Below are 13,989 nucleotides of genomic sequence, written 5' to 3' on the forward strand. Positions count from 1 at the left end.
AGACACAAAAGCTGCAGGCTGCTGGAGAATGGCTCATGGGAACCTTGTATCGGAACTGGAAGTCAAGAAGGTTCTGAGGCCAAGAAGGGTTCCCAAAGGGCATCAGGCGCTGAAGGCTTCCTGATCAGAGGACTGGATTTGGAGCTTGGGTGGCCGATGGTTTGAACTGGAGTATGTTCAAACTGCAGCTGGAGGTGAATCCACAGACACTCAGCGACTCTGAAAAGTCTCTCTTTTGCTTCTATTTCTCCTATTATTAGGGACACTGGGAAATGGCCATGGTGACTCTTTGTTTTTAATGTATTATTATGTGACAATAAAAGGAACCTTTGAAACTTTGAACTTTTATAAATGCCAACAAAACATTCACCAGCAAAGCACCACAAGGCAGAACGCATGAGATCTCACTGAGCTTGGTCAATTGGTTAGAGACCAGGCTTGATGGTGGGCGACTGAGGGTGGAAGTAGAGTGCTGATACTCAGATTGGAGACCTGTGGCTAGTGTTGAGCTGCAAGGATCAGTACTGAGTCCAGTGTTGTTTACCTTCTATATTAATGACAGTATATATGGTTAGTAAGTTTACAGATGACACCAAGATTGGTGGCATAGTCATTATCAGTGAAAATATTATCTAAGATTACAACAATTTCTAGATGAAATGGGAGAGTGGGTCAACAAATAGCAGATAGAAGTCAACTTGGACAAGTGAAAGATAGATTAAACCAGAACATGACTTGAACAGTGAATGGTGGGGAACATGTTAGACGAAGAAACTTGGGAATGCAGGTAAAAAGCTCAATGAAAGCAGTGACAAAGGTGGATAAGGTGACGAGGAAGGTATTTGGCATGCTTGCCTTCAACAGTCAGTGTTGAACACAGGAGCAAGAACGTTATATTACAACTGCACAGGATGTTGGTGAGACTATACTTAGGGTATTGTGCACAGTTTTGGTCAGCCAGCTATATGCAAAATATCATTAAGCTGGAAAGAGTGCGGTAGGTTTTACAAGAATATTGCTGGGACTAGTATGCTTGAATTACAAGGAGAGGCTGCAACATTTCTCTCTGGAGTCCGGAGGCTACCAGGGTGTGGTGATGGGGGTGGAGGGGGGAACCTTTTCCCAGAGTAGGAATTAATGGATCTAAAATGAGAAGGGGTAGAGGTTTAAGGTGAAATAGGAAAGTGTTTAAAGGGACCTGAGGGGCATATTTTTCACAAGGAGGGTGGTGGGTTTATGGAACAAGCTACCAGAAGAAGTGTAGAAGCAAGGAAAAATGTAAATTTAAAAGATATTTAGATAGCTATATAGATGGGAAAGGTTTTGAAGGATATGGACCGAACACAAGCAAATGGGACAATTCTGGCCGAAGAGCCAGTTTGTGTACAGTGGAACTCTCTAGCTCTATCAGATTGTCTTTAATCATTTCGCCCATTCTTTCCTTGAGTGAACTGGGAACTGAGACCATCAAATCATGACCTACTCTCACCATTCAATGTATCTTATGCTTAATAAATTAAGAAATGCTACTTGAGCTCTCAGGATCAAATAATTCAACTGTCTTATCCACCTGATCGGATTTAAGACGGCTCATACAAGAAAAATTTATACTGCAATGCTGGCTTAAGAATTTAAAAAGTAAGTATTCATTACTGAGCACCAAATTTAGTGCCTTCTGGAAAGATCATTACACAAGGAATCATTTGGAGGCATTGGCAAATTAAATACATCATAACCCGACAACCGTCTCCACATAACAAAAAGCAAAAACTCCAGATGCTGCAAATTTTACAACAAAAACAAAAGGCTACATATAATCAGCATGTCGGACAGCTATCGTAGAGAGAAAGAGAAAAACAATCAATGTTAAATTAAATACCATGGATCGAAAGTGCCAACTTTATTCCTCTCACACTGCCCAACAAGCTGAGCATTTCCAGCACTTTTGTTTTAATCTCTGAACCAGAGACCTGTTTCATTCTTAACCTCCACTCTGTTCTCAGTGTGACCATGTGGGATTCCTCCAGGTGCTTCTGCTTCCCTCCCACATTCTAAAGACCTGGATTTGTAGGGTAATTATTCACTGCAACTTGCCCCAAGTGCATAGGTATGTGGTAGAGTCTGGGGGGAGTTTATGGGAATGCAGAGAGAGCAACATGTGATTCGTGCAAATTTACTGTAAATGGGGGGTTAATGGTCAGTGCAGACATGGTGGTTAATGGGCTTATGGACATTATGACCCATTCCCATCTTCCAACTGAGATCAGCCAGGGTAGTACATCCAAGGTTAACGCTTCTAAGCGATAAATTCCTCAATCATCAATAGGGACTCGGTGAAGATTCTGAAGCAGTTTAACCTCTAAAACCAAGGGGAGACTTGGAAGTTTAAAGAATGAGTTAAATAAATTGTTTCATCCAGATCTGAAGACAACAATACTAAACTCATGCTAAAACAGCTTACCTTTTCTGCCAACCCTTTGTGTATATTACAGATGGTGTTCAGTAAATAAAGTAATGCAGTCAGGAATGAAAAAGGAGATTTGGGCCCCGTCAGTCTGAAGGGAAGCATTTCTCCATCGCAGCCCAGTGACACTAGACTGCGGACTGTCTCAGGACCTGGACGGCAGGACTCAGGGTTGCATTGGGCTGAGTAGGACCTGGGGAAAGATAACAGCATGGAAAGACAGGAAGAAACTTGCACGTGACTTTTGTGAATCCATCACACACTAGCAACTCTGCAATGAGTCCAAATCTGATGGCAAGGATAGCCATGATCGTATTGAATGGCGGAGCAGGCTCGATGGGCCATTTTTGGCCTACTCCTGTTCCTACTTCCTATGTTCCTATGATATACCAAGACAGACATATTCAGCCTCTTCCACAGCCACTGAGAAGTGAGGCTTTCTCATCTGCCTGCTCAGGTCTTGGAATGGGATCACTATTTGCTAGTTCCTCTAGTCTGCAGACTTCCAAATTTCCCTCAACTTTGACCTTACAGCTGTGGGTGAACAGTTCTGCACCCTGTGCTAGAACAGAAGCTTCTTTCCCTACCATGTCAAGGTTGCAATTCATGGAGAGATAACAACATATAATCACATCTTTTTTGTGCCAGCCCCAAATCAATTAGTTACAAGATCAATTTACTCAATAAAACCATAAGGTTCATGATTTCATCCCCAAAGCATCCTGGACATCCCTTGGATTACAAAGTTCAACCAGAAAATGAGTCAAGGATCTTACCTGAAATAGCTGCACAGAGATAGCTTGCAGCCAGTATTGGACCAGCTCTAGCAAACCAGGAGAACGGTTTTATTTAAAAAAGTCTCCAATGCCCACAGTTAGCAGCTTTCTTTAGTGTGGTCTTGAGCTGTTCTATGGGCAGACCTCTTTCTTCTTTTTGCTAACAAGGGTGAATGGGCTTTCCTCTTCTCAGACCAAAGGAAGGTTTCTTGTCATGGAGTTTTGGATCAAGAAATTCAGAAGTCAATACATGGGTTTGATCATCCAGAACAATGGTCCAAAGATATCTGGACCACAGTTGGGGACACCTGGAGGCAGCCATGAATCCAATGAGGGATATAGTTGCTTGACTGAATAAAATAACTTGCAGAAATACAGTGAGAGGTTACATTTCGGGATCCCTGGCATTTGCTAACAGGTATATGATGGAAAACCATGGATAAACAAAGATTTTCCTATTTCAAACTGAACCTGAGAAATTACAGAGAGTTTAAAATCTTGCTTCATATTGCATACTGACATTGTCTGTACCACTCACAGTTCCAGCTTACCTGAGCTCCTCAAACATCTTCTCTAATACAGGCTGATCAAGTAGTGGGAACAAGGACTCTGAGCAGAACTGCTCCAGTTCTTCCAGGCACTCAACAGGTCTGTACGATGGCTGCAATAAAGTCAAGGGGAGTTCGTTTTAGAAAGAAGTGGTCAGATTAACACAAGGTCAAAGACCCAAACAAGAAGACATTCCAAACTAAAATCAGATAAATGCTTGAATGATTCAGCAGGTTAGGCAGCGTTCATGGAAAGGGAAAGAAAAGTTAATATTTCAGGCCAAAGACCTTTCATCACAGTGAGAATAGAGAGAATACAAGTTAGCTTTAAATCACAGAGAACACGCGGAGAAGTAAAAAAGAGACCAACTTGGGAATAAACCGCAAATTAAGTCATCTGGGTGTTAGGTTTATGATGGCATCGACTAAGAAATAACATTAAGAAAGGAAAACGGCAATGCTGCCAGAGCTACTGCAACAGCAAAGCTACCGCTGTTGTGGACCCAGGAGAGTGGAGACACAGCACTCCTCCACAGCATCCAACCATCCAGTTCCAATGCCAGACTTTAAACAACCTTTTTAAAACTAAATTTTATTAATTTTTTTTTAAATTTGGACTACAGCAGGGTAACATGCCATTTCAGCCAGTCTGTGCCACCCAGTCTGTACCTACACAACCCAGTACATTTCGAATGGTGGGAGGAAACCAGAGCCCCTAGGGAAAACCCACCCAGACACGGGGAGAACATACTAACTCCTTACAGCCAGCACAGGATTCGAACCCCAGTCCTCATCGCTGACACTGTAGCCTTTAAAGAAGCCAAAGGTGTTTTTTATTTAAAATCTTTCAAATGCAGAATTCTTCCCAAGATGGCTGTACCAATGCTCAGCAGCAGCCTCGAGGGGTTGCAGATTCCGGGGGAGCAGCCAACCAGGACAGGGCACTAGATATGGCTAGATATGGGGAGAAACACCCCCCCCCCATGCCACCCCACCCCCCTGTTCAGAAGGAGAGGCAGAGGAGATGAGTCCACAGGATAGTTTACACAGCAACGGACCAGTGAGGGGCTCAGCTTCACATAATGTGGGCTGATGGCAGCTTGCGGTCAGGGGACTGCATGGCTGCAGGCTGTTGGAGATTAGTTCATGGAAACCAGGTTGTGGAACCGGAATTCGAGAGGGTACTGAAGGCAAGAAGGGCTCCTGAAGGCTCCCTGATCGTACTGGAGGTTTGGATCTGGAGCTAGGATTGCAGATGAAGTGAACAGGAGACCGTGCATCTGCAAAGGCTGCAGGAACACGAGAGGCAAATCTACAGATGCTCAGTGACTTTGAAGGGACTCTTTTTTTGCTTCCCTTTCTCTTACCATAAAGAGGACCAGTCAATACTAATGAGGACTCTTTATCTGCCTTACAACAGAAGGAAATTTTGTGTAATATTATATTTTCTGCTTTATTACATGATTAAATAAAGGAATCTTGAACAAAATTATTTAGAAGATTTTGATGTAGATCTCTCTGGAGACTACAGGGCCCATCTAAGTCATAGTAACGTATACAGAATCTTATTCTGGAAGTTAACTCCAGACAAGTGTGAAGTGATGCCTTTTTGAAAGTGAAACAAGGCCAGTGATGCAAAGTGAATGTAGGGCCATGGGGAATGCTGGTGAACAGAGGGATCAAAGAGTACAAGATCCCTGAAATTGGCAACGCAGATAGATAAGCGGTGAAAAAGGCCATCCAGATTCGAGACAGGTTGTGGAATTTCAATTATCAGTAAGGAAAGCACCGTCTTTTCTTTAGGACAAATTAGGTCCAATTCTGGCCCTACCAGCGCACAGAGGCCATGATTCGAAGGTGGAACACATGGAAGTTCATCTCGGCAATGTATTTCTTGCTCCAAACAGAAGGACCTAAACCAGGCCTTCACAAATCAAGGCAGAGGTGGGAGTTGGACCAAGGAATAATTATTGATGAGAGGTGAAGGTCCAACCTGAGTCAGACCAGCAATACTGCAATCATTAATGCACAGTACAGGCTGGTACAATACAACTTTCTACACCAGCTATACCTGACGCTGCAAAAATTGAACAAATCTAAACCAGGATTGTCAGACCAATGCTTCAGATGTGGCATTGAGTCAGGAATCTTTTGTGCAGGCAACCTGGACATGTACCAAGGTGATATCTTTCTGGGTGAAACGAGGCTAAGTCCGAGAAAAAAATTATAGGTAAAGAATTCCTGCAGGACCCAGAGTTATTCTGTTGGGAAACATAATGGATATAAGACTGACAATGAATCTGTCCAAATTTCAAAACCAATTTGTAATGATCGCATTAGCAGTGGCCAGGAAGTGCATAGCAGATTCCCCCCCCCACACCGCCCCCAACTCCAGCCTGAGCATTACTCATTGGAACACAGAAATGCAAAGCTGTGTTCCCCTGGAGAAAATTACTTACAACTTAAGAAAAAAGGATAAAACTTTTTTTTTAAATTTGGCAACCATATTTAAATTCCATAGGAGCACGATTATAATGTGGACCATTGTGCCTTGCCACCCTTCCTTCTCCGTCTATCCCTCAATTGGGGGTGGGGTTCCATCCTATCCCAACCAGGAAAAGTCAAGAGAAGAAAACAGCTGAACACTGGCCGCTGTGTTGTGACAAACCCATAAATTTGTTGTGACTGTTTTGAATGCTGTGTGTAACTGTGGTTAGTTAAGTGTTAAATGTGGTGGTGGGGGAATGAAAAGAACTTGAAGTCTGCAGAAAACTTTGTATAAAACTGATAATTGTAAATTGTAGTCAGTACTGATACTGTTAACATTGACACTGAAAATGTTGAGAACTTTTTGAGTTTTAAGTTTGGAAAATCATAAATATTTTTTAAAAAGTAAGGAAAGCACCAACTTTAAAATTATGCACACCATAGGAAAGCATCCCATTCAGATGTATCACAGCTTTGGAACTGCTCTGCCCAAGAGCACAGGAAATGGCAGATTAGTGAACACAGCTCAGATCTTCATGCAAATCAGCCTCTTCTCCACCAACTCTATCTTTATTTCCCGCTACCTTGGGAAAATAGCCAATATCTTAAAGGACACATTCCAGCTTAGTCACACCCTCTTCCCTCTGGAAGAAGATCACAGAGTTTGAAAATGCACCTCCAGATTAAAGGACATTTTTTCTCCTCCAATTATCAGATTTTCAAACGGACCTCTCATTCATACAAGATGATGCCGGCAACATATTTCTCTTTTACACTAGGTCCTGCACTTTTGTCTTAAGTGGCACTACACCCTACACTTGTGTTTACATTGATACAGTTTTAAACCATGTTGATGCATATGCTCTTCAAACAATAGCATAGAGAGTATACTTAGCAATAGCACTTGTCTTCAGGTAAACTCAATACAGCAGCAATGTCTCGTCAATGTCGCAACAGCTGCAATACGTTCTGTTACATTCGTGGCTTGTACACATTTATGGCTGAAAGATGCAGCATGACTGCACTTATTAAGAAAGCCTACGAACTCTACTTCTGTTGTAAAATTGGTGACTAAGACAAACCCTAGTGTGCAACATATGCACTCAACCTGAGAGCTTGGCTCAGCATCATTTTGCAATTAAACATGTTTAATTCAATAGAAGTTAATTTAATGTTTCTCCAACTTCGTATGTGTTGCAGAAAATCTGAAATTATCTTTGTGTTAATCTTGAAATTGTCCATCATAATCCCTGATGATTTTCAGGAAGAAAACCTTTTAATAAAATTTGATGTCCAGTGAAATTAGTTGAACAAGTATTCTTCCCTCATTTAGAATCAAGGTCCATTTTCAAAACTTGAGCACCTAATTTCAATGGACATTCCCAATCCATCATGAGAGCTCGACAACATAGATGTGCCATCTTTCAAATGACATTAACCCAAGGACTGACATGCCCATGCAGACAGGATTAAAGAGAGTGCTAAAAATTTATTTAAGTGTCATGGCCTATATTCATCAAGTGACTGACTATTCCGAGACCAAATAGGTAATTTATCTCATTGCTCTTTGTGGGATCTGAAAGTACACACATTGACTCTGAACGAAGACATTTCAAATGCAGTGTTATTGAAAAACCAGATTCAAATGAATATTCTTCAGGGAATTAGATCTCCTTTATAAAAACCATTCTTAACAATCTTGAGAGGGGAAACAATCAAACCAGGGTAGCATGGAACAGGTTCTGAATGGCTATTGACAGCAGTTTTTCTCACCCAGCAGTCATCCATGAAGCAAGTGAGGTGTTACAACAATCCCATACATGGGCACTTTCACAGATACAGATTCAAATTCTCCAACGGCCCTGGTGCGATACAAATTCTGAATTACAATTCCTGATGGGATAATCAGAAAATACAGGAAAGAGAGTGAAAGTCAAGTGGCATGAAGCCAAGATAACAATCCCTCTCCTGATGTCAATAAGACGAAGGTGATGACCATGGCCTTTAGGAGAGTAGAGTCCATATCTCTGTCCACATTAATGGCACTGAGGTGGAAAGTGCAGATAGCTTCAAGTTCTTATGAATAAATATCTCCAATGACCTGACCAGAAACAGGCACGTTAATCCAACAGTCAAGAATGTCTCTATTTTCTAAGAAGAATAAGGAAGTTCAGCATATTCCTCAACAATGCCTAAAGGTGCATCATCGGAAGCATACTTGCTGGATGCATCACAGCAGGGTGTAGGAACTGCTCTGCTCAAGATTGGAGGCAGTGAATGCAGCTCAGACATGATACAAACTTCCATCCCCTTCATGGACTACATCTACATCTCCCACGTCTCGGAAAGGTAGCCATCATACTGAAGGACCCATCACACCACAGACACAGTCTCTTCTCTCACGGGGGAGAAAGCTTTAGAATGTGAAAATGTGCATACCAACAGGGTTAAAATAGTTTTTTCTCCAAAGCCATCAGGCTCCTGAATGAGCCCCATAACAGTGCTATCAAGCTTGGTGTTTATTTATCTTTTCATTACATTTCCACACACTCCAAATTGTGGGTATTTTTTAATTTTTTTTTACACCCAGCTGTATGAACATTAAAGGCACCTGCTAGTTTGCTCACAGAAGAACCCTATGGACTACGTGACTAATAAAATTTAACAATAACACAATAAGCAGATTATTTCATCCTCCATGAAATCAATAGTGAAAATCAGTGACAGAAATGTATGTGACCATGTGGTTCCACTTCCCAAAGACATGAGAGTTGGCAGGTCATTTGGCCTCTGCAAACTGTAAAATCTGAGGGGAGTTAATAGAAACCAGTGAGGAATTAAATGGGAATGAAATGGGATCAGTCCAGGATTAGTGCAATTAGATTCAGTGGGTTGAAGGGGATGAGTTATTTAACAAGAGGTAACAATTGCAGAAGTGCAAAAAAAGGCATTAGTTTGTACCTGTTGAACAAGTTTGCGGTAGTAGGTTGCCAGGTAGACGATGTATGTTGTAGTTAGCTGTCTTGCGGTTCTCCAAGTCACTGGACAGCTGATTCCCTTCAAGTTTCTTCTGACACAGCCCTCCAGGAATGGCTTGATACCTGCCACGTGGCTCCAGTCTAATGGAGGAGGAGGAATATGTCCCTCTTTGTCTTCCGCACTAAATGACATGAGAGAAGTTACTAACCATCCGAGTACATTAAGCAAAAGAAAAATGTGGTTCATGTTATTTTGCACCTGCAACTCAAAACCCTTTCCAATTACACCAGCAATTGGGATGAAAAGATACAGAAACATGGAATCACACAGCACAGTCAGTGGCCATTTGGCCCATTGTATCAATGTATACCCTTGAACCAATTATCCAATTAGTCCTACACCTCCCTGTCCTTTCCCAACAACATCATACTCTTCTCTTGGGCCCTTCCTGCATGTTATTGCAACATCTGCACTGATTCCAGCTTCATTTCAGCCTGTGAATCCCGGAGCATAACTCGTGACAAAAAAAAATCTTCATTGGCGTTTTGATTCTCTTACCAATTGTTTTATATAAGGATACTTTCCATCCACCAATAAAAAAAATTCCTCCTTATTCAGCTGATCAAAATCTTTCACCTTTCCACCTCCAGACACACCAGAGCACTTGTAGTGAACAAAATATTTTGAAAGCATGATTATTGATGACATGCAGGTAATGCAACAGCCAATCAGAGAAAATGTGAGAAAGCAGGAGGGGGCCATTCAGATCATCAAGCCTACCCCACCAGGCTGATCTGCTCTAGGTCTCATCTCTTCTTCTGTCCTAATTCCTGACTATTCAAAAACTTATCACTTTAAATAGGCCATGATTGAGACTTGACAACCCTCCAGAGTAAAGAACTGCAAGGTGCACAGTATGTCTCTGTTAAAATAACGACCACAATCAAAGAACACAAAAGCAAAATTACAAAGTGGCTAGAAATATCAGACAAAATCGGAAAATGCTGGAAATACTCACAGTTGTGGCAGTTTCTGTGCAGAGTAAGTTAACTTTAGCACTTAGCCCTCTCTCCATGGATGCTGTCTAACATGCTGTGTATTTTCAGCATTTCCTACTTTTTAATCAAAACACATTGACCAAGATGCTCCAAAGGATGCCACTCCATTTCTTCAAAATACCAACATGACAATTTTTACATTCATCTGAGAGTTTTCAATTATCCAAAAAGACAACATCTCCAACAGTGTAACAACCTCTCAATTTCCTGCACTAGGGTTGGTAGCCTGGAGAATTTTTTGCTGAAGTCTCGTGACTCGGATTGAACCTGTCATCTACTATGTGGTAGACAAGAGTGCAACGAAGTACTGCAGCCAGTGTGAATCTTCCAGTGGATTCTAAATTACAAGAAGTCTCTCCTCATGAGAATACGCAGCTGTGATAACCATGGCAACAGTCTGGTGACAAGCTGAGAAGGCACAAGGGTATTACTCCAATGCAAGTCACCAAAGCCCAGTGCCGAGATTCAATTCTGATCTCATGTGATTGATGAATATGTTCTCTGCCACAATAGCAATCCCATTACTGACATTTAATCAGTACCTTTGAGCCTCCTAAATTTCCATGGAATAAAATGGAGTGCACATCAAGATGGCAATCAGCGACTGAAAGGCCATCAGTTTTGAATGAAAGCTATCAAAACCACAAAACATTAATTCAGAACAGTTTTACTGAGGGAAATAAATATCAGCCTTTGCTTTTGTATATAACAGTTTCCTAGCAACAGACACCAATTCTGAATGAGCGGCCCCTCCTCCACACTGCACTCCAGTCTCTCAGCATCAGCCTGCAATCATTCTCATGTTGGTCCGAGACCTGACATAATCATAAACAGTGGACCCAAGCTGTCCAGGAGCATTACATTATACTGCGGCATGAAAATGATACAAGATTAGGCACCAGTTCTGATCATGATACCATCGCAGCACGCTGTGTGCGGCACGACCAAAGTCACAGGATGTTTCATTGGTCGAGAAAGATTTCAGCAACTTGCAGCAGAAGTAAAGGGAACGATAAAAGGCATACTGAAAGAGAGGCTTTTGGAAATTAAACAGAATTGACAGTATTTATCCAACAGATTTGTGCCTTGGCTCCAAATGACCTTCCTCTCACTTATATCAGATTTTTAAAGACCTTCCACTAAAATGCCACTATCAGCAAATTCTTCATTCTATCACTCGTTAGGCAAAACAGTCATACAGCACAGAAACTATGCTGACCATCAGGTACTTATCAACACAAATCCCCTTTACCAACACCTGGTCCGTTGCTGAGTCTTGCAAATGCTCATCTAATTACTTCTTAACTCTCAGAGTACCTGCCTCCAAGCATTCCAGATTGTAATGATGTCCTCATGCAAAGGCTCTTACTCAGCTCCCTTCAAACTGCTGGTCCCTCATTTAAAACTATACCTTCTGGTTCTGTGCAGTCTACCATAGAGAGAAGGTTTTACTATTGCCCTTCTCTCATAACTTTGCATGTCTCTATCATGTGCCCCACAGCCCCAAGGAAAGAAAGCAAACCCATCTTATCTTGTCTCCCCCCATAACTGAAGCATCCTGGTAAATCTCCTCCACATCCTTTCCAGTGCAGCCACAGCCTAACTATAGTGTGGTGACCAGAACTTCACACAACATTACAGCTGTGGTCTCATCAGTGTTTCTATGAGAACATACCAAGTCCTCGAGCAAACTGAGTATCTGGAGGGACTCAGCAGGTCAGGGGCATTCATGGGGAGCAATGGACAATGTTTCAGATCAGGAGCCTTTTACGACACCCTTTTCAGATTTAAGATGAGTCCCACCCAAAAGATTGACCATTCATTTCTCTCCATGGATACAGCCTGGCCAGCTTCTCATTGTTTGCTTAATATCCCAGCATCCCCCAGTTGTACCAAGATCGCCCATGTTCTCATGCCCAAATGAAGGTAAGGACACCATATACCTCTTCACAGAACACTATCTATGCTGCCAAGTTCAGGGATCTTTGAATTTACATACGAGGACCCCTTTGTCCCTCAATGCTCCCAAAATTCACGGCATGCTGGCCAAAATGCCATACTAATTGGGATTAAATTCCATTAGTCCAGCCCAACATGCCAACTGATCAATATCAACTATCAACCCCACCACCAATTTTTATGTCATCTGAAAATTTACAAATTACCCCTACATTAATGTGTATTTAAACAAGAGGGTCCCCAACAGCAATCTTCATAGTATACTGCTGGCCCCAATTTTCCAATCACAAAAACAGCCATCCACCGTCACTTTCAGACTCCTGTAAAAAGCCAATATTAAACCCAATTTGCCAAACTTGCCAAAGGCATGCATGGGCGCATGCATGAGTCCTTGCACAATGGAAGTGAGGCGAAGGCAGTACTGCTCATCAGAAAATTGGATAAAAAGCTGGTAGATAACCACAGCATGTCTGAACTTGCTTCAGGCAGAGATGTAAAACATGGAAACAGATTGTTCAACCCATCACCTCCAAGACATCCATCACATATTCATTTTTACATTAATCCTCCCTTAACCCATTTTTCTGCAGTTAATCCCATCAGCTCCTCACCCAAAATTCTAAAACACTCAGGACGATTTACAGTGGCAATTAATGTACACTTTGAGGTGCAAGGGGGAAACAGATCACCCAGAGGAAAATGACAAGAACATGCAAAGCTCTCACAAGGTGCCCTCAAGATCAGGACTGAATCCAGGTCTCTCGGGCTGTGAGGAGTTTGTGCTTCCTCCTTGACCATAGAAATTTTAATCAATCATAAGTTTACTTCCTTAATCTCTCAGTGCTCTTATCAAGTGTTCCCCTCTCAACGACACTACTTAACCGTATCGAGCATTCAATCAATAAATGTTAAAACCTTAAAACAGCCTTAACCTCTCAGGGTTTGTGGGTGAATTCCATGCTTTGAGTCTTATCTTCTAGAACATAATTGGAGCATATACACTTATCGCTGAGCAGCAGTAGCATTGATTCATCTGACACTATTTATATGATCTTCAAATTCCTCACCAAAGTGGATCATTTCACATTTCCATGTTATACACCATCTGCCATCTATCTTTATAGACCTACTTAACTAGATTTTCATCTTACGCTGACTTTGACTTCTCATTTGTTCTGAACATTCCCACAAAGAAAAAAGTTCCGTGTTATCAAACCTTTATTCTATCGAAGTGTAATTTCACTACAGTCACAGTGTCTGCAGACTTTCCTGTTTAACACTCATCTATTGAAGCTTGTGGTCAGAATTTCACTCTTTCATCAATGACATCCTGCAACACATCCTCAAGGCTGCTCAAATTAGAATACAGAATTCACATCCAACCAGAGTTCAGCAAAGCAAAAAGCAATCTCCAACACTTTGGAAAGAGAGGCTGGCCTACCACCAGCTTTTTAATTAATCTTCTGTTCCTCTTTGCCATTTGAAATAACTGCTATTCATGGAAATCAAAATTCTTCTATAACTCTTATATTCTCAACATTGTTTGACTTGAGTTTCTTTGAACTAAAATCAATGGCTTCTTTCTTGCCCATATAAATCTTCAACCACCACATTCTACCTACTAATGTCAGCTCCCGTTCTTAATTTTTTTGCTCTCGCATGTTTCCTGGGCATTAGGGTCATTGGCAACTTAGATACATGGTTTTCCTCTTCCTTTG

The 13,989-nt window shown here is 41.6% G+C and overlaps 1 protein-coding gene across 2 annotated transcripts in view; it reads right to left on the minus strand.

Moving 5' to 3' along the window:
- The window catches only part of rpap1 (RNA polymerase II associated protein 1), a 130,080-nt gene that overhangs the window by 30,669 nt on the left and 85,422 nt on the right, over positions 1–13,989 (minus strand). For both annotated transcript variants that reach the window (XM_069917153.1, XM_069917152.1), the window contains exons 17-19: positions 9,237–9,435; positions 3,792–3,901; positions 2,462–2,657 (exon numbers count right to left, since the gene is read on the minus strand). In XM_069917153.1, the coding sequence (XP_069773254.1) occupies positions 2,462–2,657; positions 3,792–3,901; positions 9,237–9,435 (505 nt within the window). The remainder of the gene's footprint in view (positions 1–2,461; positions 2,658–3,791; positions 3,902–9,236; positions 9,436–13,989) is intronic.

Source organism: Narcine bancroftii, chromosome 2 (genome assembly GCF_036971445.1).
Source record: "Narcine bancroftii isolate sNarBan1 chromosome 2, sNarBan1.hap1, whole genome shotgun sequence".
Lineage (NCBI taxonomy): Eukaryota > Metazoa > Chordata > Chondrichthyes > Torpediniformes > Narcinidae > Narcine > Narcine bancroftii.